A 27,931-nucleotide genomic window follows, 5' to 3' on the forward strand; every position below is an offset into this window, starting at 1 on the left:
GTACCCAACTGTACTGCTAAGTACAGAAGGGGAGGGGGGATTGGCAACTGGTCTGCAATGTTGGGCTTATTTTCCACTGTGACTCAAAGGAGGCTGAGGCAGGAGGATTCCAAGTTTGAGGTCGGCCTTAGCCACTTAGTGAGACCTGCAAGCTGGTGAATTCTGAAAGGGGGCAAAGACAGAAAACTGGCAATATTTAGGGCAACATTTTTGTTTTTCAACAGAGAATGAAAGGACACTTGTGCATATGTGAAGACAGGAAAAATCTTTTTTTTTTTTTTTTTTTTTTAAAGAGGAGAGAGACAGAGAATTTTTTAATATTTATTTTTTAGTTTTCGGCGGACACAACATCTTTGTATGTGGTGCTGAGGATCGAAGCTGGGCCGCACGCATGCCAGGCAAGCGTGCTACCAATTGGGCCATATCTCCAGCCCAAGACAGGAAAAATCTTAGTGAAGGAAATCATCAATAGAGGAGACCAAGACAGGTTCCAGAGGTCACTAAAGACAATGTGACAGGAGAAGATGGAAGGCAGTGTGATGGTCAGAGATGATGCAGATAATTCATTGCAATGGGTTTCTTTTCTCAAAGAGGAACGTGGAGAATCACCTGATGAGTGTGCACACTGGGAGCCACCTCTCCCTCTCCACTTCCCAGGGGCTGGGACCCTTCCTTGTTCAGCTATTCTAGGGACATGACTAGTATTTTTGCTAGAAACATTTCTCACCTCAATGCTGGGATGTAGCATCAGTTTTTAAGCAAGGAAAAAAGCCTGAAGGCTGTAGTCCTGGTCTAGCAACACTGCTGTGTGAATGGAGGAGGGAGCACACTTGAAATCCACCATCCTGCCTTCCCCTTTGCGTTCAGCCAGTGTTACCTCACCTTCTTCTCAGAATGAAAGCTGAGACCTATTCTGTTGGCAGAGTCAACAAAGCATCACAAAGGGTGAAAACCTGGCATACCATTTTGGCACCAGCTCCTCTACCCCACTCCAACTCAACAAGTGATAAAATACAAGCAGCAGTGGAGCAAAATGTGGATTCTGCCAGGAACTGCAAACTCAAAATGCTGCTTTAATTTTGAGAGTGACAATTACCCACACAAGTAGTTTTGTTGCTACTCTATTTTAGCAGAACCCCTAATATGGTCAGTTCAAGTTATTGCTCCTCCCTGTGCTATTTTCATGACACAGTGGGGGAACTGCCAGAAGGATCTAATGCACAAAAGCAGAGCAAACAGGATAGCTCTTCCAGGTGTCCACTCCTCTGTCTCGGCCTCAAACACTCCTGAAATCCCTGAGGCTACCCAGTGGCTATCACCACCACCAGGCCTAAGTACCACTGAATATCTGCCTTACTCCAATGCAAGTGTAGGGTAAATGCTAATTTCTTATAGTACAGTGAAGACAAAAATGGAGTTTCTCTCAACAAATGTTTATTTAAGAATTAAGGGGAAACAAAAACAGTAAGCATAGGAATACATTGACTGAATACAATTTATCTCATTTGGTCTGAAATCTTGAAAGTCACTCTAACTACTTACCTGAGGTAGATTTAGGTTGGCACTGCTTCAAGGGAACCTCCATCCATCCCAAAAGTGACCTTCTGGTTTTGGTTACAGGCTCCCAAGTGGTCCTCTCCAACCTCAGGTTTTGCTCTATGAATAACACCAATGCCTTTCCCCCGTGGCTAACCCTCAGACCTGTTCCACACCCCAAATTCTCCACTGGAAGGATGGCCCATGGTTCATTTAAGGACTAGAGAAATTATCAGTAAGATTAGTTGAGAGAAGGGGCAAGGTACTGCCCTGCTAATGACACCAACTCAGTCCCTTCTCCAAGGTCTAATAATTAATAAGCGGTCATAAGGACGCATTTTTTCACTGCCATGCCATACACTCCATACTACCAAGTATTACAATTGTCATACTAGTGACAGGCATGACTCTCATCAAAGAGAAAGAAAAAAATACATCTTGTATGTTTATCACACTGGGCAACTTTTCATGATATAAGAGCTACTGGTAAACATTGTTGAAACATGTAAAAACAAATAAAACTTACAGGATGTTTTCTAAAAGACAAAAGTGCTAGAATCAGATTCTTTGTTACCATTAGGAGTTAGAGCCACTGACCCTAGACTATGGTGATCATTGGCCCGCCATCAAGAGCAAGGCTTACAGTTGCATACAAGGCAGCCGCAGGCCTACTCCACGAATCCAATGCCAATACCCTCTGGAGTTCAGGGGTCCGCAAAGAAAACCCAAAACAAAGGACTCTAACCACCTACCTGCCTGCAGAGTCCCAAATACTGTAGGAATTTGAAAGTATCTGTCTTAAGTGTTTTTTTTTAATCTGATGGGAGGAAAAAAGCTGAGAAGTGACCATTTTTAGATCCTCAGATAACAGTATTTCTACAGAATGTTAAAGATAACTATTACCCTGTTAAATGGGAAACAATATTTATTCTTAAACTTCCTGTGGATCCAACAACTACTTATTCCCTTATAGCATTTAGAATCCTGCATTCCAAGCCCATATATATATATACCCCTTATATTGTGATGACTGCAATCCTTTCCTGGAATTAAAATGTGTTTTTCTCTTCCCTTGGAAAAACTGAAATAAACGAAAAGATGTATCATTATGAGGCCTGATTTGCTATAAACAGCAGGACAGTGGAGAGAAAAGAAAACCAGCTGTGGAGGCAGGATATTCCAAGTGAAATAGTCTTGGTCCTCCACTGACAAATATCACTAGGAGTCTTTTACTCTGTGCTCACTCAGATATCACCTTCCTTTCAGCCTTCCCCTGGCCATTCAGCCAGGAACTGAATGACGGGATCTATGCTCTATCAGTGAAAGGAACAATAAGGCCAAAAAATATGGACACTGACCAAATCACAACCATTATCTTGGAATCTACACTTTGAGTTGCAAAGAAATGAATTTCTAAATTCGAAAATTTAAATACTAATGATAACCCAGAAGACATTTTAGGGAAAAAAGAAATTCGGAAGGTGTGCCTCAATATACACTACAGCTGAGTACTCTGCTTTTTTATGAGGTTGATCCTGCAGAGGGGAAACTATTGGGAGACTTTTAATTTAGGGTAACTACTTCCTAGCTTCTCGGCGCTTCTCACAGCCAGTTAAAGGTTCCTATGTCACTATCAAAACACTAGCCCCATTTTAGCCAATGATGAAAAAAAAAGGAGTTAAAAAAAAAAAAAAAGCAATATTTTCCTTCCCCCCAAGAGTAACACATGCCACATCTTCTATTACAAGGTTACAGTCCTTTCCTTTATTGAATTTCTGAATTTTAAAAAGTGAAAATAAAGCAATCATTAAGTGGTTCAGATAAAAGAAAAAGCATCTTTTCCTGAGTTACCCAACAGGTCTACTCTGACCCACCCCAGCTTTCCCCAGAACAAGCTTCTGGGTATCTAAAAAAATGATTTCCTTACTGACTCCACTTAAAAGTTCTACCCCATGGGTCAACTAAATTTAAGACCAGTTCTTACATGTACTATATATACACAGATTCTCACCCACAATTCACAATCAGACCTCTTAATGATGCAAGCTTCTCTGCAAAATGTGTTCTTTGGGCCCAATAAAATAGGAGCTACTAGCAAGGCCTTTCCAGACTCAAGGTATTTATGTGAGCGCCCTGATATACCACAAGAGCTGATCACTGACAAGCTTTTTCTCATTCAGACACTTATAAGATCTTTCCTCAGATTTTTTTTTTTCTATTTTCTTTTTTTGCCATACTCAAGACATACAATTTTTCACCAGTATGCTTTCTCTGATGGGTAAGAAGGTCGAGTTCTGTTAGAAGCCTTTCCACACTTTCTGGGGCTTCTCCCCAGGTGGGTTTTCTGGTGTCCAACGAGATGTACATACTGTCTGAAGCTCTGCTGACACTGAAGGCATTTATTAAGAAGCTGTTCTCTGGTGTGAATTCCCTTGCAATGAGGAGGGCTGGGTACTGCAAGAAAGCTTGTATATGCAGTACATGTTTCCTATCTGTGCAAATCCTGTAGGTGATTCAAGCTCAGACTAAGGGTTTTCCTAAACTCAGGGCACCTGTGGAGTTTCTCACTGGAGTGGCTGTTAGGGCAGCTCTTCTGGGTGAAGTATTCCTCATGCTTCCTATAATTGCAGGCTCTCTGGTCCCCACTGAAGTTTGCGCTCTGGGCCAAGTCTGAGATTCACCTAGATTCATCCTAATGAGCTCTGATCTGTGTTTAATTTTTCATGGTATCATAACTTCTTCCCAGGTCAGGACATTTGTGAGGCTTCTGATGCATGAGCAGGGCTGAGCTCAAGAGCTTTGTCACCCACATTACAGATATATGGTTTTTCACCAATATGATGTTGGAGAAGGGCTGAGCTCTGGTGAAAGTTTTTATCACACACACTGTACTTATAATGTAGCTCCTCTGTCTGAGTTCTCATTTTCTGTTGGGCAACAAAGTCCATACCTAACAGGAAGCCACTCTCACATGTAGACCACTGATGTGGTTTCTCTTCCACATGAATTCTCTGATGCACAATAAGGTCTGAGCTACAGCTGAAGCCTTTCTCATACTCAAGACATTTAAAAGTATGAGTGTGAGTTGCCTGGTGTCTAATGAGGTTGGCACTGCGAGTAAAACTCCTCATGCATTCCAAGCATTTATAGGGCTTCTCACCTGTGTGGACTCTCTGGTGCACAATAAGGTCTGATTTCTGGCCAAAGCATTTCTCACAGGCACCACACTTATAGGGCTTTTCCCCAGTGTGAACTCTTTTATGTACAATGAAGGCTGAACGGTGTCGGTAACTCTTCTCACACTTGTTACACTTGTAGGGCCTTTCACCAGTATGTGTTCTCTGGTGGCTAATAAGGTCTGATTTCCCACTGAAGGCTTTTTCACACTCCAGACACTTAAATGGCTTCTCACCTGTGTGGGTTCTTCGGTGCCTTATTAGGTTGGTACTTCGACTAAAGCACTTATCACACTCACTACAAAGATACGGTTTCTCGCCTGTATGACTTCGCTGGTGAACAAGCAGATCAGAGCTCTGACCAAAATTCTTGCCACAGATGTCACATGTATAGAATTTTTTACCTGCATGTGTTCTCTGGTGTCCTGAAAGGGCCAAGTGGTGCCAAAAGCTCTTCTCACATTTGCTGCATTTATAAGGTTTCTCATAATTGTGGATCCTCTGGTGGGAAATAAGATCTGAGCTCTGGATGAAGGTTTTCTCACACATATCACATCTGTAATGTTTCTCCCCAGTGTGGGTTCTCTCACACATAATAAGAGCTAAGTTTTCACAGAAGTCTCGTTCACGTTCAAGGCACTCGTATATTTGATTATCTACTGGAGTAATCTGATGCACATGAATAAAAATCTTTTTACCCTTTTGAGGGTATACATGATATACTTTCCTTTTCTGAGTTCTCTGATCCCATCTTTCTTCTGAAGTGTACATTTTCTATGGCTCTCTCCTAGGGAGTCTTCCACTGGTCTTCTTGACCCATCATTGTCTTCTTAGTCATTCTGTTTTTAGGAACTTGGAAGGTTCATCTATGTTAAGCCTTTCAGTCACGAGCAATCTGCCTTTCCAAGTTTCCAGAATCATATACATGAATTTCTTACTTGGTATTTCTAAACCTGTAAGGCAAGGTGGAAATAACATTTAAATTCCTACATTAAGAATCCTTAAAATTAAAATCACTACAGAAAAGGTCGAAATCCTGCATCAGAATCTGTAAGTCTTTTATGTTTTGCATGGACTGAGTATCCTTTATCCAAAATGCTTGGAAACAGAGTGTTTTAGATTTTGGACATTTTCAGAATTTGGAATATCTGCATGCATATAATGAGAAGTCTTGAGGGTGGCACCAAAGTCTTAACACAAAATTCATTTGTTTGGTATATATTTTATACACATAGCCTGAAGGCAATTTTATACAATATTTTTAATAATTTTGTACATGAAACACAAAGTTTCACTGTGTGGAATTTTCATGGCATCATACTTGCACCCAAAAAGTTTCAGATTCTGGAGCATTTCAGATTTAGGAGCTTCTGATTAGGAATACTCAATCTGTACTTGGTTTTCCTCTCTGCTAATATAAAAATGAGACATACATATGAGAAACCACCAATAAAAGCTCTTTATATGAACCTGGGTGATCTCAAAACCAGGGTTTTTCTTTTCATTGCTTCAAAGGAAAGATTAAGATGATTCTAATAACATTAATAGGCATGTTCAGGAGAGGAAGAAAGCAAAGCAGAGGGGAGAGTCTTCTGTGTCCTTCCCATTTACTCCCTCAGGACCTCTGTGATGTCTGACCCCGCCTTACACACTGGCATGGCCATCCTTCATCTAAGCAGTGTAAGCTGAAGATTTTGGTTTTACTAAGAAAGCGGAAGCAAAATGAAAACAGTGAGACACACACACACACAAACACAAAGGCAGACAACTTCTCAGGCTCCCAACACTTCAACCAGCCTGTCACCTGTTGAGCACCCCCCCATCCCTTAGCCACGCAATCCGCGGTCAACCTTGCTCCTGGTGCTGGACTCCACCTGCTTTTCCACAAGGATGTTGCTCTACCCTCCTGCTGCATTCTTGTTTTCTCTCTACTGGATCATTCTAATTAGCAAACTGGCAGTTCTCTCTCTTCTGAACAACCAACAAGACAACTTCTTTCAACCCCCTCACCCTCAAGCTATTTGTCCCATTTCTCTGTTACTCTTTACATAAAACTCCTCAAAAGAAATCAGTCTGTTGTCTCCATTTCTTGTCTTCCAAGGCTTCTGGAACATACCCTAACCAGACACCTTCACCACTCCCCTAGAACTGCCCGTTAGAAACCTACAAGCCCCAGAGAAGTCTGCCTCCAGGTCACCACTGTGACTGGGTTCTCTGCTCTTCAGATACTCTGAGTCGGATCCTCTCTAGTTTCAGGGTCTGCGTACTTGCCGTCCCTCTCTGGATGAAGGGCTCTCCCTCCAGGTCTTGTCAATGGTCTCTCTAACCTCCCTCCCATCTTTGCACAACTGTCACATTCTCAGGCAGCCATTTCTGACCATCCTATTTTAAATTATAACACATCTCCACTGCAGCTGACCTATACGAACAACACCCCTTCTCTCCTTTTTGCTCTTCTCCACAGAAGGTTAAGTAAAGCTTCTAAGGGACAGGAATTTTGTTTTGATGTCTGTTGTGTGCACTGCAGTTTCCCTGGCAGGTGCCTGGCACATACAGATAGATATTCCAGCTTGGAATGGAAGCTCTTATTTGGCATCCGTGGAGGGTCTTAGATAACCCATAAAACCTTTAACTGATGTGTAACAAGATGCTGTTCAGAATCTGTCCACTATTCTGGGGAGAGAGTCCTCAGTTCATCAAAAAGAGCCCTTAACTACAAAACTGATATTGGACCGGAGCTTAAACATTCATAGAAGATAGTAGAATCCTCGCACATTGTGTTACCTCTTGGTAATGTGATGATGGGTGGCTTTGTCCTTCACCAATCTGCTTAACTACTGTTTTCTAATCTTCACTCAGCAACCTGTATGCTTTCCTTATGCAAAGCACAGAGACTACTCTTGCAATAAGAAAAGTTATTTACAGATATAAAAAGACATACCCAGCCTTCAAATGCCAATTCAGAATGTTCTAAAATTTAGTTATAGAGGATAGAAGAAAGAACTGAATGGGTTGAGAGTAGTGCAATTTCTTCAGTTAAGACATACAGATTCATAAGAAATACAGAACTGTGACCAAAGAGGGACAGAGAGAAAAGTGTGCTCGAAGGCTAACAAGAACCAGGAAGTCCAACAGCTAAGAAAGAAAGTAGGTAAGCTAAACAACATAGCCATGCTAGTGCTAAACACAGTGACTACATCTCACATTTCAAGTATTTAACATGTCTCTATATACTGCTGCACCGTACCATATATACCTTTTTTTGGTCCAAATTATAAAATTCAGGAATCCTCATGGTATTATAGAAGAACCCCTTAAACTACAAAACCATTTGTAGTACTCCACTCTCTCCTCATTTGGTAATGGGTATCCTAGGAAATCCATGTATACAACTTGACCCATCACATGAACTCATGAGCTTATAAAATATCATTAAAATTAGCATGTTTCTGCCCCTATGAGACAATGAATACTTTTCTGTGCATTTATTACCAAGATGCTGAGTCAGTTTGCTGTGCTTCATGCACATGGGTCTGAGTCTCAGGGATTACCTATAATGGCAGGTATCTATGAAAAACACTGCATTGCTCATCTATGAACCAAGGACCTATTAGTTTACGGTTAGTAGGAAAATTGCTAACAACAATATACAAAGTATTAAGCCCCAGAGCATACTTTGTCCCCGCCACAGTAAATCCTCAAAGTCAAAAGTATCAGAACATTATTCATTATTCCTATTATTAAATTAAGTTTACACAGCTAAATGCCTAGAATCTATTCGTGCCTTACACAGCCTGTTTTGGTTTGAATATGTGGTGTTCCCCCAAAGCTCATGATTGGGTGGTAACTGTTGGCATGTAGGGTGCAGCTGGAGGAGGGAGGGAGGTTGGTCACTGGGGGTGCACCTTTGGTGTTTCATATTTTGTCCATGCACAGAGCTCTTTGCTTCCCTGGGAAGCCATGTCCCAAGGTGCTTTCCTTTATCATGCTCTTCTACTAGGATCTGCCTCACCCTGGACTCAGAGCTATAGAGTTGGCTGTCTACACACTGAGACCTCTGAAACTGTGAGAAAAATAAACTTTTCCTCCTCTAATTATTCTTGCAGGTCTCTGGGTCACAGCAACAAAAAAGCTGACTGAAACAAGTCAAAGGAAGCCATTAAAGGACCTACACTGATACTGAGTCAACTCCAACCATCACACATCTGCAAACTATCTCCTTCCTCTCCTTTGTTCACTTTTGAAATATTTCAAATTTTCTTTTGCCTTCCTACCCTATTTTGCCTTCACTTAAGAAACTGTAATCCCACTAAATAATAGAATTATATAGTTTATGTAATTCCTATCCCATTCCTGGATTATTTAACACTGACCCCACCATTCCAATATAGGGGTGATTAGTGTTACAGATGTCAAAGTAGACACCAGACATTTATCTCAAGGTTATGCATTTGGTGCTGATGTTAGTGCTATTCCTGGCTCCCTCTTTCTTGTGGGGCAATTCAAGTTCACACAGAAGAGAGTCAAGCAATGTGAATCTCACCCCACACATAATCTAGCCCCACCTGAGCCTCAACATTACTTCAACTCATAGAAGTGGAGAGAGAAAAAAGGCAAACCAACAACCAGGCCCCAAGGAAGAACCACCAGGCATCAATTCATGTACCCCAAACAAAGAGAAGTCCCAGAACAAAAAAGGACATGTGTGTAAAAGAAGAAGAGAACACATCTGAATTGATGTGCAAGTCCAGGACCTCTGACACACTAGGAAACAGGCAAACTAATCTCTCCCAATTTCCCAACAAAAGATCCCACAGACATGGAAGTGAATAAAATTCTAGGAGGATTATAAGAATCTGATTATTAAAATGTGCAATGAATTAAAAGAACATCTAAGGAATAAATTGAGAGCAAATATAAGGGATGAAAGACCATTTCCATAGAGAAATAGAAATATTAAAAGGAAACCAATCAGAACTCCTGGAAATTAAAGACCTAATAAATCATTAAAAATTCACTTGTACATGAACTTGAAGACTCAGTATGCAAAAAAGGGAGGAGGGAAAGAATATGATCAGAATATACAAGAATTCTGGGACATAATCAAGATTCCAAACCTTAGAGTCATTGAGATAGAAGAGATCTTAGAGACAGAGGCTATGGACATCAAAACTCCTAATGTAGAAAACAAGGAAAGAATATTAAAGCTGCAATACTGAAACATTCAGAAGCAAACAAATAAGGCTCACTTCTTTTTTTTAGTTTTAGGTGGATACAATATCTTTATATCATTTTTATGTGGTGCTGAGGATTGAACCCAGTGCCTCATACATGCTAGGTGAGCACTCCACCCTGAGCCACAACCCCAGCCCCAACAGGGCTCACTTCTGACTTCTCAACTCAGACCCTGAAGTCAGAGAGGGCTGAGGGCCTTGAATAAGATATTCCAAGCTCTGGGGGAAAAAGAATTACTAACTATGATTGATACACCCAGCAAAGCTCTCTTTCAAAATCGATGGGAAAATAAAAACTTTCCACGACCAGAATAAACTAAAAGAATTACCACCAATCCAGCTCTATAAAGAATACTCAAAGATATACCCACACTGAGGAACCCACAAACAAATCCCGAAGCTCCCAAACAGATGAAGATCAACAGAAGAATAACAACCTGAATGAGAATCAAAACAGAATTAAATACCGCAAACAAAACAAAATGGCAGGAAACCATCAACACACATCTATAAACACCACTCAATGTAATGATCTCAACACCCCAATTCAAAGAGTTAGGGTAGATTAATGGATCAAAACACAACACTCAACTATGTGTAGTTAATAAGACTCATTTCATAGGCTAAGACACTTCTCACAGGCTGCAGGTAAGGAACAAAAAAACATTCCACACAAAGTCCTCAAACAAGCATAGTTACTCTATAGCTGACAAAGATTTCAAGCAAAGATCAAACAGAAGAAACAAAGAAGGCCATGACATCCTGGTAAAGGGAACAATCCAACAAGAAGATACAATAACAGTAAATACATATGTCCCAAATGTCAGTGTTAGCATAATTGCAGCCACCTTCCTTTACCCCACTCCCACATTTTGAATACTGTTCTTATTCCCAAGTAATAGAAACACAACCTACCGGTCCGGAGACTAGCTGGTCTCTCCCTGTTCTCTCATTGGGACATAGGAGACAACTTACCAGCCCCTGAGATGGGAACATACTGGTTTCCCTGTTCTCTCCTTGAGAAGATAAAGGGACCTGCCAGTTTCCCTCTCCCCTCTGCTGAGAGATAGGAAAACTGCCAGTCTTTGTTCCCAAGAAACAAACTTGCCTTCCACAAGCTCAGGGGATGCTCACTTTGCCAGTCAAGGCTAAACCCACCACCCCTAGCCAGTGGCCATGATTCTAGCGTATAAAGGTAACATTCAAGGGGGAGTTGCTGCTGCTGTCCCTCTCTTTGGGCAGAGCAGCCTCATCAGGCTCCTGAAGATAAACCCACTTCTTATCCCGGGTGTGTGTGTGTGATTAGTCCTGAGCCACTTTTCTTTCAAGTGTGCCTAATTACATTAAAACCTTGACATTAAATTTCAGACAGAACCCAATACAATAATACTGGTGACTTCAACATATCATCAACAGGTCATCCAAACAAAATCGATAAAGATGTTTCCAACCTAAATAATTCTAAGTCAAATGGACTTAATAGACATTTATAGACCACTTCACCCCCCAAACAGCTAAATTATCTTCTTAGTAGCTCATGAAACCTTTTCCAAAAATCATATAGACCATATTCTAGGTTACAATATGTCTTAACAAAAAACAAAACAAACAAACAAACAAATCAATGTAATCCTGTGTATCCTATTAGACCATAATGGAATTAAACTAGAAGCAATAGCAAGAAAAATTACAGAAATCACATAAACACATGGAGATTGAATAATATTCTTTAAAAAAAAAAAAATCACATGTGAGGTAAGTGCTCAACCTCTGAGCTAAAACCCCAGTCCCTGAATAATATTTTTTAAATGAAGAATAAATTATAGAAAAAAAATCAAGAAATTCCTAAAAACAGATGAGAACAGATACAACATATCAAAACCTGTGGGACATTATGAAAACAATTCTAAGAGAAAAATACATAGTATTGAGTGCCCACATTTAAAAAGAGATTCCAAATAAATAAACTAATAAATAAACTATGCTCCACCTGAGACCTTAGAAAAGAACGAACTAATTCCAAAATCAGTAGAAGATAAAACAATTAAGATCAGAGCCAAAATTAATGAAATTGAAATACCACAACAAAAAATACACAGGATCAATACCACTAACAGCAGGTTCTTCAAAAAGATAAATAAGACTGATAAACTCTTAGCCACACTAAATGAAAGAGAAAGAAGACTCAAATCAACAAAATTAGAGATGAAAAAGGAGATATCACCACAGAAACTCCAGAAATTCAGATTATTACAGAAATTATTTTGAAAATGTATGCTCCAATAAACTGTAAAATCTAGAAGACACTGACAAATTTCTAGACATATACTACCTGCCCAAATTGAACCTAGAAGATAGAGAAAACCCTAAACAGAACAATATCAAGTAATGAAATTGAGAAAGTAATTAAAAGCCTACCAACAAAGAGAAACCTGGGACTAGATGGATTTTCAGCTGAGTTAATTCAGACCTTTAATGAAAAACACACACCAGTCTTTCTCAAATTCCATGAAATTGGAAGGGAGGGAACACTCCCAAATATAACCAAGTATAACCCTGATACCAAAACCAGACAAAGACACATCAAGAAAAGAAAACCACAGACCGATATCCCTGATGAACATAAGATGAAAACATTCTTAATAAAATATTAGCAAACTACATTAAAAAAATCAAGATAATACACCATGATGAAGTGGGCTCATCCCAGAGATGCAAGATTGGTTCAACATACACCTATCAATACATGTATTCACCACTTAAATAGAACTAAAGATAAGAGTCATATCATATCAATAGTGCAAACAAGGCCTTTGTTGTTTACTCTCACCACTCTGCTGAATACAGTACTTGAAATACTAGTCAAAGCAATCATACAAGAGAAGAAAATTAAGGGATACACTTGTGAAAAGAAAAGTCAAATCCTAATAAACTCTACCAGAGGGCTTCTGGTGATAAATGAATTAAGCAAAGTTGCAGGATACAAGATCAACATTCAAAAATTAGTAGCATTCATATATTCCAACAGTGATTCTGCTGAGAAAGAAATCAAGAAAACTATCTCATTCACAATAACCTCAAAAGAAATAAAATACTGGAGAATCAATCTAATCAAGGAGGTGAAAGATCTCTACAGTGAAAAATTATAGAGCACTGAAGAAAAAAACTAAAGATGACCTTAGAAAACAGAAAGACTTCCCATGTTCTTTAGTAGACAGAATATTGTCAAAATGGCCAAATTACCAAAAGTTATATACACATTCAATGCAATTGCCATCAAAATACCAATGACATTCTTCACAGAATCAGGAAAAAAAAAAAAAATCCTTTTGAAGAATCGGAGACCCAGAATAGCCAAAGCAATACTGAATAAGAGTGATAGAGAAGTCATCACAATACCTAATCTCAATTTATACTACAGACCTATAGTAACAAAAATATCAAAACAGACATGAAGAAATAGGAACAGAACATAGGACACACAGACAAACTCTCAAACTTACAGTCATCTGATAATTGACAAACGTGCCAAATATTCATGTTAGAAAAAAGAGCCTTTTTAACAAATTGTGCGGGGAAAGCTAGACATACATATATAGAAGAATAAAGCTAAATCTCTACCTCAATGAACTGGGCAGAGATTTCTCAAGAGAAGGAAGGCAAATGTTCAGAATGGCAATTATCAAGAATACAAATAATAAATGCTAGCAATGACGTGGTGAAAAGGCACACACATACATTGTTGGCGGGTTGCAAATTAACACAACCACTCTGGAAAGTAGTTTGGAGATTCCTCAAAAAACTACAAATGGAACCACCATACTATCTAGTTATCCCACTCCACAGTATTTGTCTCAAAGAACTAAAAACAGAATACCAAAATGATCCAGTCACATTAATGTTCAGAGCAGCACAATTCACAATAGCCAAGTTATGGAACCGGCCCAGATGCCCATCAATAGATGAGTAGATTAAGAAAATGTGTCTCATGTACACAATGGAGTTTTAGTCAGCCATAAATAAGAATAAATAATGGCATTTTCCTGGTGAATGGGTGGAAATTATTATTTCATGATAAATGAAATAAAATAAGCCAGTCTCAGAAAATCAAGGGTTTAATGCTTTTCTTATTAGATGCATATATAAACACACCACAGGCAATTTTACTTTCATAGATATGTAGACAGAACCAACCAAAATTAAATAAATGAGTGAAAAGAATGTCAGTAGAGGAAGGAAAATTGGTGAGGGGGAAGAGAGAAAGAAGGAGAATTGGGGATGGTGAAGAGAAAAGGGGGGTGGAACGGAAACTGTGATAAAACTCCATGACGTATGATTTTGTCAAAATGAATCTAACCACTATGCATAAGCATAATCTTCCAATTGAAAGAAGGAAAGAAAAGATTAAAAACAAACCCTTACAAGAAACTTCATCTTGGATTTCTAGTCTTCAAAACAACACATTTTGTTGTTTAAGGCACTAGTCCCCAGCATCTTGTCATTGCAGTCCCAGCAATCCAACACATCCTTGAGCCCCTGCCCTCCCAATACTTTATTTCTCAACCCTGCAGCCAGTGTAACCTGTCTTCAATGGTGTCCTCTCCCACTGGGACCTCACAATGGCCCAGGAGGTCACAGTTGAGTTGCCTTCCCAGTCCCTGTGACTGTCTCTCTTAGCTCCTTTCTTACTTTTCTCTTTGTGTGTTCTAATTCAGCCATGATTGTCGAGAGTCATCATGGGCTGTGTGTGGACGACATTGGCACCAAGGCCTAGTGAATAGGAAAACCTGGTGCGTGGGAACTTCCAGTGGACATTTCCTCTGGCTGACTGCCCAGACACATGGTGAGCCCTATTCAAGCTCTGCCCCAGGTCCCACACAGCACTGGAGATGGGGTGGCCTGCTGCAGCCACACAGCCTCTCATAAAGGGGTGTGACCTGCCAAGATGCCAGTCAACCTGCTGACTGCAAGACAACATGAAGCAAGACTCCACCCCTGAAATCTCACCCCTGACTTTGATGGACCCCATTAAATAAACCACGGGAATAATTTTCTAATGGTCCAGGTCCAGTTCCTGTGTGAGCTGGATCTTTCAGGCACTCCAAGCTCCCTTTGGTGGTGCATGCCTGTAATCCCAGCAGCTCGGGAGGCTGAGACAGGAGGATCATGAGTTCACAGCCAGCCTCAGCAACGGCGATGTACTAAACAACTCAGAAAGACCCTGTCTCTAAATAAAAATACAAAATAGGGTGGGGATGTGGCTTAATGCCCCTGAGTTCAATCCCCAGTACCTCCCATTCCCCCCCAAAACTATTCTTTTTGACTCTTTGTCTTTGGTTCCTAATTATTCTAGACTTTTATTTCTTAGGTAGCTTAAATGCTCCCGAACAGGAAGAACAACCCCCAATGAGGCACTGGCTACCTCCCCATAATGACTGCTTCCCATTTGTTCCTCATCCACACTCCACTTGGAGCTGTTGCCCTTCTGTTCTGTCCACAGCCTTCCTCCTCCAGCTACTTGCATGGCTCCTCTCAGTTCCTTCAATGACCATGTCTTCACCCATACTCCAGCATTATCTATGTCCCTATTGCTGTCCCTATTGCCAGAGACTGCGGCACCTATACCGTTTTACTTTTCTCCATGGTCCTTATTGCCTCTTAACATACTATAAAATTCACTTATTAGTTTATTGTCTGTTAAAATTTGGAAAGGGTGCTTATTTTGTTTGGTGTTCTTTCCCCAGTATAGAGTGCTAGGCATAAAGTTAGTGCTTAACAATGTGCTGTGCATGAATGATTCTCATTGAAATTTGACTCACTCCTTACCTGATAAGGAGAAAGGACCAAAATGTTACAGGGATAGGCCCTGGACTGGGAGAGAGAAGGTACATTTCAAAAGACTGAAGAAACTTTAGCTTACCTAGAATCTAGATGAAGAAAAGCTGCATTTACTTCCTGGTCCTGAGAATTTGATTTCTCAAGGCAGACAGCATTCTGTAAAACACAAGGACATGAAAAGAACAAAAAGCTGTAAGTGGGAGGATTCATCATTAGCTCATTTATTCTCAAAGGATCTAACAATGAGGGGGGACACATAAATTTTTTGTATGTAATCCCTCAAATTCAACTGTGTAGAAAATAACCATACTCCTAAACCATCCCATATGACTCTTTAAAAAAAAAAAATAAGGACAAAAATAAAACTAGAGAAAAGAAAAACAACAAAACTAATTATAAATAAAAATCCTGCTTATTTTGAAAATCTTAAAAGAAACAGATAGACCATTAGGTAACTTAAGAAAAAAAGAGAGAAAGCATATTTACAAAACAAAAAGGATAAGCAAGAATAACTACTGAAACAGAAAGACAGTGTTCTAGATCTCTGCCTAAATAAATATGATTACTTATGAAATATACTGCTTTCTCAAGTGCCGCAGTCTGGCTGGGCACAAAATAACCGAGCCACCACAAAAGCCTTGTAGATTCAAACAGCAACTCTTTATTCCCGAACTCTCACCGACACTCTACCCGCACGCATGTTCTGGGAAAAATACACTCCCTCCCCTGGGCTCTGCGTACCAATTCTCTCAGAACCCCGTGAGAACTCAACGGGAACTTAAGGAGCAGGATATGCCCTAATCCCAGCAGGATCTGCCCTAAACCTGGAGCCGCCCTATTCCAGCAGGATCCATCCTAAACCTGGAGCCACCTTATTCCAGCAGGATCCACCCTAAACCCGGAGCCACCCTAATCCCTGAGCAGGGTCACCTTTCAACTCAAAAATGCCATGCGTCATTCGTACTTGGCTATGGCTCTCAGCACTCAAGAAACATAATTTATCAAAAATCAACCCTACTAGATATAGAAAGTTTTAAAATACCGACTTGCACAGATTAATCGTAAGAGATTATTTCACAAGGGAAATTTAACAAATCTAAAAACACCAAATAAGCCCACTGATTCAAAAATGTTTTTGAAAGACTGAAAATGAATAAAAAAAATAACATTTTTGTATGTGAAATAAAAATAACACTGACAACTAAATCCAATGAAGAGAGCACAAAAATATTTACAGCCCAATATCACTATTAATGAGAAATACTAACAAAGATCAACAGTCACGTTAATAAAATAATACCCCATGAACAAGTAGGATTTATTTAAGGAATGCAAGATTGGGTCAGTATCAGGAAACTCTTCAACATTTGGCAGCCTATTAACATAATACCCCATATTAATAGATCTATGGAGAAAAACCATACAATTATCTCCACAGATGCTGCATAATTATTCACAACAGAAACAACATTCATTCTTGCTGAAAACACCCTGAGTGGGAAATAACGAATATTGGTTTTTAACATGAAAAAATATAAACTGATTAATCTAAGCCCAGTAGCTTAAGTGAAAAAAATCTGGCATCATCTCCATTAACATCCAGAGCAAGGCAAGGGCTGGGTGCAGTGACACATGCCTGTAATCCCAACTCCCTGGGGGGAGGCTGAGGCCAAAGGATTGATAAGTCCAAGATCAGTTTTAGTAAAGAAAAGAAAAGGGGGTAAAGGGGAAAAAAAGGACTGAGGATATATCACAGCGATAGAGCACTTGCCTGGATTGCAAGGCACCAAACTGTTCAATATCCAGCACCACTAAAAAAAAAAAAAAAGAAAAGACAAAACAAAACAAAACAAAACAAAACAAAAAAACCAAAACAAAAACATGGTATTGCCACCAAAACAAAAATATAGATCAGTAGTAGAGAATAGAGGACACAGAGACAAACCCACTATAAATACAGTTATCTTATACTAGACAAAGGTGTCAAAAACATTCACTGGAGAAAAGCTGGCCTATTCAATAAATGGTTCTGGGAAAATTGGAAATCCACATGCAACAAAATGAAATTAAACCCTTCTCTCTCACCATGCACAAAATCAACTCAAAGTGGATCAAGGATCTAGGAAATAGACCAGAGACACTGTGCCTAAAAGAAGAAAAAGTAGGCCTAAATCTTCATAATGTCAGCTTAGGAGGACCTGACTTTCTTTTAATATTTATTTTTTAGTTTTAGGTAGGCACAATATCTTTATTTTATATTTATGTGGTGCGGAGGATTGAATCCAGTGTCTTAAGCATGCTAGGCAAGCACTCTACCACTGAGCCACTACCCCAGCCCCAGGATCTGACTTTCTTAATAAGACTCCTAAAGCACAAGTAGTAAAATCAAGAATCAATAAATGAGATGGATTCAAATTAAAAAGCTGCTTCTCAGTAAAGGAAACAATAACATGAAGAGAAAGCCTACAGAATGGGAGACAATCTTTACCACATGTACCTCAGATATAGCATTAATCTCCAGGATACACAAAGAACTCAAAAACTTAACACCAAAAAAATCAAATAACCCAATCAATAAATGGGCTAAGGAACTGAACAGACACGTCACAAAAGAAGAAATGCAATCTATAAACAAATATATGAAAAAATGTTCAAAATCTTTAGCAATTTGAGAAATGCAAATCAAAACTATTCTAAGATTTTATCTCACCTCAGTCAGAATGGCAATTATCAAGAATACAAACAACAATAAATGTGGCAAGGTACACTCACACGTTGTTGGCTGGACTGCAAATTGGTGCAACCACCATGGAAAGCAATTTGGAGATTCCTTAGCAAACTTGGAATGGAACCACCATTTGACCCAGCTATCCCCTCCTCAGTTTATACCCAAAGGACTTAAAATCAGCATACTACAGTGACGCAGCCACATCAATGTTTATAGCAGCTCAAGTCACAATAGCTAAACTATAGAACCAACCTAGGTGCCCAACAGATGAATGGATAAAGAAAGTGTGGAATATATACACAATGAAATATTACTCAAAGAAGAATGAAATTATGGCATTTGCTGGTAAATGGATGGAACTGGAGAATATCATGATAATTAAAAAAGCCAATCCCCAAAAAAACAAAGGCTGAATGTTTTCTCTGATATGTGGATGCTAATTCACAATAAGGGGAGGGTGAGCTAGGTAAGACAGAGTTACTTTAGATTAGATAAAGGGGAGTGAGAGGAGGGGGTACAGGGGTGGGAAGGATAGTAGAATGAAACAGATATTATTACATTATGTACATATGACTATATGACCAGTGTCATTCTACAACATGCATAATCAGAAGAATGAGAAATATGCTCCATTTATGTATATCAAAGTGCTTAAATGTATTGTACTGTCATGTATAACTAATTAGAACAAATTTTAAAAAAACTAAAAAAACTAAAAAAACTAAAAAAAAAAAAAAAAAAAAAAAAAAAAAAAAAAGACTTACTATAAAGCTACAGTAATCAAGACAGGGTACCAGTGACAGACAAATAGATCAACGGAACAGAACAGAGAAGCTAAAGAGATACACATTAAGTATAATTAGCCAATCTTTAATAAAGGAGTAAAGGAAATATAATAGAGAAAAGACAACTTTTCAAAAATGGCATTGGAATAAATGGACATGCAAAATATTAACCTGGACACAAAATTTACACCTTTTATAGAAATTAACTTAAAATGGATCATACAATGAATAGATGGATACATAAAATGTCTTACCTACAAATAGTGAAGTATTATTCAGCTTTACAGAAAAAGAAATGTTTTGATTTGAAACCACACAGATGAATCTGGAGGACAATATGTTAACTGAGTTAAAGCAGACACAGAAGGAAAGATTCCACCCAATGTCGCTAATACAGAGTGTAAAAAAGCTAAAGCTAAATTCATTTTACTTCAGAAAGCAAAGTGGGTGTTTACTAGTGGCTCAGTGGAAGAGGTTGGGTTGATGTTAGTTGAAGATACAGAATTTCAGTTAGGAATTAAGTTTAAGAGATCTATTACTATGTCCTGGTGACTATAGTTATTAATAGTCAATAAACTGATATTTGAAAATTTCTGAGTGGATGCTTGCCACAAGAAAATATGTGAATAATACATTAATTAAACACCCCGACTTAGCCATTCCCTGATGTATGTGTGTATGTATATACATCTCAAACATCATCTTGTACATTAATAAACACACACAAATTTTAACTGTTAAATAAATTAGTTTTTAAAAATTGACTTAAATCTAAAGGTAAAACACAGAACTATAAAATCTCTAAGATAACATAAAAGAATCACTAGATAACTATGGATAAGGATATAATACCAAAGGCACAATCCATGGAAGCAAACTGATAAGATGAATTTCATTAAAATGAAAACCCCTCCATTCTGCAAAAGACACTGTCAAGAAAATGAGAAGACAAATCACACTGGAAGGAAACACCTGAAGACGACAAATCTGATAAGAACCAATTTTATACACACACACACACATACACACACATTTATATAATTCAATAAGAAGCCAGGTGCTACACTGGTCCAGAGTCTGTAATCCTAGCTATTGGGCAGGCTGACACAGCAGGATCACAAGTTCAAGGTCAGCCTGGTCAACCTAGTGAGACCCAGTCTCAAAATAAAATGGGCTAGGGATGTAGCTCCATGGTAGAGTGCTTGCCTAATAGGCATAAGGCCCTGGGTTCAGCACCCAGTACTGCAAGAAAACAAACCAAAAAACAAAAAACCCCTAAAAGAAAAAAAAGGGAGAAGACATAAAAGACATTTCTTTAAAGAAGACACACAAGTCACCACTTGTAAGCATATGAACAGATGCTCAACACCCTATGTTATCAGGGAGCTACAAATTAAAGCAGCAACGAGGTACTACTACACATCCATTAGCATGGCTGAAAACCAAATGCTGGTGAGACTGTGGGAGAAACATAAACTAGCCCAATAATCACAAACCCTGATTTTTACCTGAGTGAGCTGAAAAGCACTGTCCACACAAAAAGCTGCACACAAATGTTTATAGCAGTTTTATTCATGATTGTTAAACATGAATGTAACCAAGATATTTTTCAGTAAGTGAATGAATAAATAAAGAGTGGTACATCTAAATAACAGATTATTACTGAGTACTAAAAAGAAGAGATTAAATCACAGAAAGACATGGAGGAATGTTCCTAAATTAAAGAAGTCATTTTAAAAAACTACATGCTACGTGATTCCAACTATATGACATTCTAGAAAAGGTGAAAGTAAGTAATTAGCAAAAAAGTTCAATGGTTACTCAGTGAGAAGGGAGGGATAAATAGGTGGAGCACAGCCATTTAGAACAAAGGGAAGACATAGACCTATATACATCTGTCAAAATCCCAAAGCATACAACATGAAAGCGAACCTTAACATAAACTATGCAGTCTGTGTGATGACAAAGTGGCAACAGAGGTTCACTCCAGGCAGGGTTCACCAATGCACCACTCCAGGATGGGACTTCAGCAGAGGGAGACCCTGTGCTACATGCATTTTGGAGGGGGCTCTCCACACTCATTGATTGGTATAACCAAACATAACAAAGTACTATGCAGACAGATATAAGAAAGAATTGAGTGAAATCTTTAAGAACAAAGTAGAGTGACTTCTACCATAGTTTAAAAAGAAAAGTGCAAAAAAATGCCATCTTTTATGTAAGAAAGCAGAAATTTAAAACTATATGAATGTCTATTTGGCCAAAAAGAATTAAGAAAAGATAAACAATTCAAAACCAAATGTGTTTGTATTTCAAATGAATAACAACCATCAAGAAAAGGGTAGAACAACGCTTAAACACAGTAATACAGTGCTGGAACTACATAAATTCAAACTAAAGGTAAACAGCCACAAGCAACTACAGAGAGCCCAGCGCAACACAAATGTCTGTAATCCCTCAGCCCGGGAGGCTGAGGCAGGAGGATTTCGAGTTCAAAGCCAGCCTGATTTCAAAGCCAGTTTCCGCAACTCAGAGACTCTGTCTCTAAATAAAATATAAAAAAGGGCTGGGGGGGAGGGACAGAAGGGGAGGGGAGATGGTAGGAAAGAAGGTGGAATGAGGCCAACATCATTACTCTAGGTACATATATGATTATACTAATGGTGCAACTCTACTTTGTGTACAACCAGAGAAGTGAAAAATGGTGTTTCATTTGTGTACTGTGAATCAAAATGCATTCTGCTGTGATGTATAACTAATTAGAATAAATAAACAGATTCATTAAAAAATTACCAAACTAATTGGTATTTTTGTTTTCTTTCCTCATGGTGGTAGGATATACTAGTTAAACATTCATCCTGGAATTAAACAAATAAGTAAATGTGGATGTGCTATAGGGTAAAAATGCCACCCAGATTCCCCACTGTCAGGGAAATTACAGATACAGAAAAATTTAGAATGAATTCTACTGTTTAACTGGAATCAGAGACAGGTATCAGAACGAGTTCAGAACTTCAAGTACACAGAGAGAAGACAGGAAGGTACTGTATGTGTGAAATATCTGTGTTTTTTTTCCTAGTAATGTCTGCTGAAAAGTCACAGAAATGAAATCCTAGTGGCAACGAATATACCAAGACCAAAATTTTGGTTTCTCCATGGAAAGGAAACAGAGGATTCCTTGGAAAATGGCTGATTATAGGATTGGAAGCTATAAGATGAGGTTGGAATAGCCTATTGGGCCAGAAAGTAAGGAAGTACTCAAAAAGCAATGATGTACCACAACAACCCAGGAACTGAGATGAAGGAGCTGCCACCATGCAAATCTAAAAGACACAGTAGAACAAAACAAGTCATGACAGCAGTGAACTAACACAAGAATCCAGGCATCTGTACTCACAGAGGAATAAATAAGTGGAAAGATGGTCTCTTACATAGAAAAGCCAGCAATTACGTGTAAAAGAAATGGTAGAATTTTTTAAAAATCACCATGTCTAATCAAAAGAAGAGTACTGTCTCAGACAACAGTCTACTTAGTGAAAAGTGACTACATGATCAAGTGACTATGATGATCAAGATATAACACTCTTGACATTTCCTAGCCACAAAGACCATAAAGAATAACTTCACAGCATAGAAACTGGAAAGATTTCACCTTAACCAAGATATCAAGGTCAACCTCATCAGTAACCAAATAAAGCAACTCCAGGTGCCTTCTAACATTGTGCAGAGGGGCTGAAGATGTGGCTCAAGCAGTAGTGGCTCGCCTGGCATGCGTGTGGCCCAGGTTCGATCCTCAACACCACATACAAAGATGTTGTGTCCGCCGAAAAACTAAAAAAAAATAAATAAATATTTAAAAAAAATTTTCTCTCTCTCCACTCTCTTTAAAAACAAAACAAACAAACAAACAAACAAAAACATTGTGCAGAGAAGAACACAGAACCTTTGTGGCACCATGCCCCAAACAGGAACCTGAATCCACCCAAGGAAGTCGGAGACACTCCCAGACTAAGGGACACTCTATCAGCAAATTCCATGGTTATCAAAGTCTGAGAAGATGTCACACAATAAAGGAGACATCATAATTAAACAAAACGAATAATGCCAGATTGGATCGTGGACCACAGACACCCCTCCTTTGCTAAGAAGGACATTATAGGAACAACTGGCTAAATTTGAATACTGTCTGGAGATTAGATAATAGTACTATATGAATGTTTACTTCTTGATTTTAATATTATATTGGTAATTGAAGGAAATATTTTTGATATTTTGTCTTTTGAAATGCGATAAGCAATTGAGTATTTAGGTAGATTTCCTCAACTAGCGTTCCAGGAGAGAATAAAGCACTACAGAAAATATATTTGAATAACTATTTTCTCAATTCTCCCAAGAATGGCAGGTAGCTAGTAGCACTGTGCATGTATACATAAGAGAGAAGTTAGGACTTCAGGACTAACTTCTTTCACAGTGTAAGAGACATTAAGTCCTCAGATCACTTTCAAATTCTTATTAAAAAAAAAAAAAAGAGTATACATATCTGTGTGTATATACAGACATATAAAATCATAAAGCAAATGTGATACAATGTTATCATTTAGAGAACACACCGAAGGTTATACAGGCATTCTTTGTACTATTTTGCAATTTTTAAAAAAAATCTGAAATTAGGGGGTCAGGGTTGTGGCTCAGTAGTAGAACGTTCACGTGTGGGGCTCACATGTGGGGTCCTGGGTTCCATTCTCAAGACCACATAAAAATAAATAAATTAAACAAAGGTATTATGTCCAACTACAACTATAAAAAAAACAATCTGAAATTATTTCAATATTAAAAGGTTAATCTCTGAAATCACATTTTGGTTCAAATTCCCGCTGTACTCCTTTGTGGATGGAAGAACTTGGGTAAGTTACTTAAATTTCCCAACTTCTTTGATACTTGCAATCCTTCTACCTTAGCCTCCCATATTGGTGGGATTATAGGCATGTGCTAACCACTAACATTTATTGAGCTCATCCTTTGTACCTGACTCTTGTGTCAAGTCTGGCTCAAAACCCACTAAGATAATAAACTAAATAAAAAGACTCAGCTGGTTAATGATTAATAGAAAGACATGGCAATATTAGGGGAAAATATATGCAGAAATGTTAGAAGGGAAGAATTTCAATTCAGAATCATAACTAAATAGATATGCAGGCATGCAGACAAATAGGTGGTACAAAATGATGGGTTTATGGTATTTTGTCTTTTGAAATGCGATAAAGTTCAAAAGGAGAGTTCAATATAAAGGATTCTGAGTTTGATCATAGGCTGGCAAAGTAATCCGATTATTCCCTAATGTAATAAATCTAAAGTATAGTATTTGACATAAATAACCAAGAAAGTTTGGGGCACCAAGAAGAAAAAAAATTGAAAAAATAATGATATTAATTTCCCATTCATGTATTAAGTTTGAAATATCAGCACCTATACAATATAGATGGGTTATCAAACTCAAAGCAGACCATGACATTTTCCTAGTTTAAATGCTGTTTCCTATCACATTCAGAAAATGCAGGCAAGACAGAAGCCAAAGTTTTTATTGCCCTAGAAAATGTGTCATCTCTGCCTCCCTTCAGTCTCACAAGATACCTCAGAGATACCACTTCTTCCTTCTGCTTAATTGCTACAAGTTGTTTGTTCCTTTGATTCAAGTTTCTGCCTGAAAATTACTTCCTCAAAAAGCAGCACATCTTGACTACCTTTATCTAAAAATAGCTCAAGTTATTTGTCCTATTTTATTTCTCTTCATGCACTTTTCTCAATTCAACTCTGTAATACACATTTTATATTTGTTCCTTTATTTGACTCTCCTATTAGAATGTAACATCTAGGGGCTGGGGATGTGGCTCAAGCGGTAGTGCGCTCGCTTGGCATGCGTGCGGTCCAGGATTAAAAGAAAAAAAGAATATAACATCTACTAAGGGTAGGATCTAGTCTTTTTTTCACTGCAATATCCTTACCATCTAAAATACATTTGCTAAATAAGTAAAAAATATGAAGAAACAAATGTCAGAACAAAAAAGGGCTATCATCCTTTCATCTCCAGTAGCAATACAACAGGCTATGCCAGTAGACCCAAATGGTCCATCAGGCAAACCCAAATACCCTCCTCCCTCCACAATGCTTCTCTTTCCCCATCTAGGAAGAGACTGGTATTCTCATGTGCACGGTGGTTAAAGTGTACAAAATCATCAGACAAGCAACAAAAGCCTCCCAAGCAGACAGGCTGAATCACAAAGCTTAAGAGTTCAAGGATATCTTTATAGTGAAAGTATGTATGAGACAATTAAAGTCATTAATTAAAGCATTACCTAAAAAATAAATAATGCTTACATTATAGGCCCTTGTTAGGGATAACCTCATTTATTTTGCATTGATTACAGGGGATTACCTCACTTTAATCTTCCCAAGAACCATATAAAAGAGATATTAATACCAATGTTTGTATCTTCAATAGAAAATCTGATGCTCAGGGCAGTTAGCTAATCACCCCAAAAAGCTAGTTGGGGTTAAGTATATATCTTCTGACACCAGAGCCCGCCTAAGCACTGGGCATATTATGTTCTTTGTGTGGCATATTAATCAAGAAGCAATTACTGTAAGTCTATCATGAAAATGCTGGCAAGACAGAAAGAATTAGAACACACTCTTGAATTGATAGGGCACACTGCTCAGTCTTACAGCTTTACTGTGTTAAGGGCTAGGAACATTCTTTCTCCACTGGTTTTTCTCCCATTCTTTTCTGTCCTACCCTCAAATCCACAGTTATATATATGAATGCAGGGCTTAGGGCAGGCGAGGCCCACATCTAAGCTCAACAACTCAGGAGGCTAAAGTAGGAGAATCATAAGTTTGAGCCAATCTGGGCAGGACCTGTCTCAAAATAAAAGGCCAGTACTACAAAAACAAAACAAAACAAATCCCAGGCAGGTGGCTCAGGCTTATAATCCTGGTAGCTTAACTTGGGAGGCTGATCACAAAATCAAACAGCCTCAGCAACTTAGCAAGACCCTGTCTCAAAATAAAAAACAAAAAAAGGGCTGTGGTTAAGCACCCCTGGTTCAACCCCTGGTACCCGCCCCCACCAAAAGAAGAAGAAGAAGAAGAAGAAGAAAATATACATAAAGTCTGGTATGCCATTTACCATAAGAAAGATTCAAGACTGTATTCCTTTTGGCTCTAACAGGTCTCCAGACCAGAACTATTCACAATACTCAAGTCCTCCCTCTCCTAAAAGAAAAAAATAGTGTTCAAAATAACTTCGTAAGGCTTATAATTTTTCTAGTGCTATTTAAATATTGGTCCCAAACTAGGCGCCATGGCACACACCTTTGATTCCAGCTACTGGGCAAGCTAAGGCAGAAGGATCACAAGTTCCAGGGCAGCCAGGTCAACTTAGCCAGACCCCGTCTCAAAATTAAATAAAAAGAGGACCTGAGGTGTAGCTCAGTGGTGGAGTACTTGCCTAGCACGTGCAGGCTCTGGGTTTCATCTCCAGCGCTGGGAAAAACAACAACAACACAAAAAAAATTAATAAATACTGGTCGCATTTACTCTCCAGTCTGGTGAGCATCCTTGCAGCGTACTTTACACCTCTTTCCACCACTGCCTTCATGATTTTCCTGTAAGCAAACCTGCTAGAAAGTTCCCTCCTGACCTGCTCCATACAAAATGTCAAGACTCGCTCGGCATTCAATTTCCTAACAAAGCCCGAGGCCTTGCTTTTCCGCTTTGAATCCCTCTCCTTTTGCCAACTGCTTTGGTCCTCATTCTCTCAACCTCCGGGTCAAGGACCCCTTCTTCTGATCCTACAGACCGCAACGCGCCGTGACCGGTGTAGGTAACCCAGCTACCTGTGATGCCGGTGTCCACCGGGCAACGGTTAGGACGAACGACTCGGCCCAGCGCGAGGCATCGCCGCCCAGGAGGCAGGGGCCATCCACGTCCGCAAAAGCCGCGTACGCCTGCAGCGGTGTCTCCCGCCCTCACCCCCGTCGACCGTGCCGACGGGCTGCGCTTTCAACCAGCTGAGGCCTTCCACGATCCCCGGTGAGTGCGGGCGCAGGACCCGCTAGGCGCAGGAGCTGTTCGCTCCCGATCGGCCCCGCACGCCGCCGGCCGGGTCCGGCCTTCCCCGCACTGCGCCACCCCACACGCCGCGGGTCCGGCTCGGCCTTGCCTCACCAGCGCCGCCCCGCACGGACCCGCACGCCGCCCGGCCCACCCAGGGCCGTAGCTCACCCGCCCGCGCCGCCCCTCGGCCTCAGAGGACACTTCCGGTGCGTCTCAGAGGCGCGCATCCGGTTCGCGGCGACCGCAGCCTCGGCATCGGGGAGCGACTACCCGGCTTCCGGAAGGAAGGCGAGCGGGCCTGGAAAGCCGACAACAGCCAGAGCCACTCCCGCCGCCCCGCTCGGCTGGGGCCGGCAGTCCGCGGGGTCTCGGGGCCGACCGGGCCGGCTGAGCGCGGAGCCCTCCCGGCCCAGCTGGGAAGCAGCCGCCTCAGCCCCGCCCTCAGTCACGTGACGCACGCTCCTCGAAGGGCCGCCGGCCCTCTCGGCCAATGGAGGCGGGCGTCGGGGGCGGGACCTA

The 27,931-nt window shown here is 39.7% G+C and overlaps 1 protein-coding gene across 3 annotated transcripts; it reads right to left on the reverse strand.

The window, feature by feature from the left end:
• Nucleotides 1–1,417: 1,417 nt before the first annotated feature.
• On the reverse strand, nucleotides 1,418–27,840 carry Znf322 (zinc finger protein 322). 3 transcript variants are annotated; one of them, XM_076859295.2, is made up of 4 exons: nucleotides 26,669–26,758; nucleotides 26,484–26,569; nucleotides 15,867–15,940; nucleotides 1,418–5,665 (listed from the first exon to the last, which is right to left on the reverse strand). In XM_076859295.2, the coding sequence occupies exon 4, from the start codon at nucleotides 5,481–5,483 to the stop codon at nucleotides 4,284–4,286; it is 1,200 nt and encodes a 399-aa protein (XP_076715410.1). In that variant the 5' UTR covers nucleotides 5,484–5,665; nucleotides 15,867–15,940; nucleotides 26,484–26,569; nucleotides 26,669–26,758; the 3' UTR covers nucleotides 1,418–4,283. The 3 variants fall into 3 exon arrangements, with proteins under 3 accessions (XP_076715410.1, XP_076715408.1, XP_076715409.1); XM_076859293.2 differs by lacking the exons at nucleotides 26,484–26,569; nucleotides 26,669–26,758 and adding an exon at nucleotides 27,581–27,840; XM_076859294.2 differs by lacking the exons at nucleotides 26,484–26,569; nucleotides 26,669–26,758 and adding an exon at nucleotides 27,193–27,563.
• Nucleotides 27,841–27,931: the final 91 nt, after the last annotated feature.

The sequence above is a fragment of the Callospermophilus lateralis genome, chromosome 6 (assembly GCF_048772815.1).
Source record: "Callospermophilus lateralis isolate mCalLat2 chromosome 6, mCalLat2.hap1, whole genome shotgun sequence".
Lineage (NCBI taxonomy): Eukaryota > Metazoa > Chordata > Mammalia > Rodentia > Sciuridae > Callospermophilus > Callospermophilus lateralis.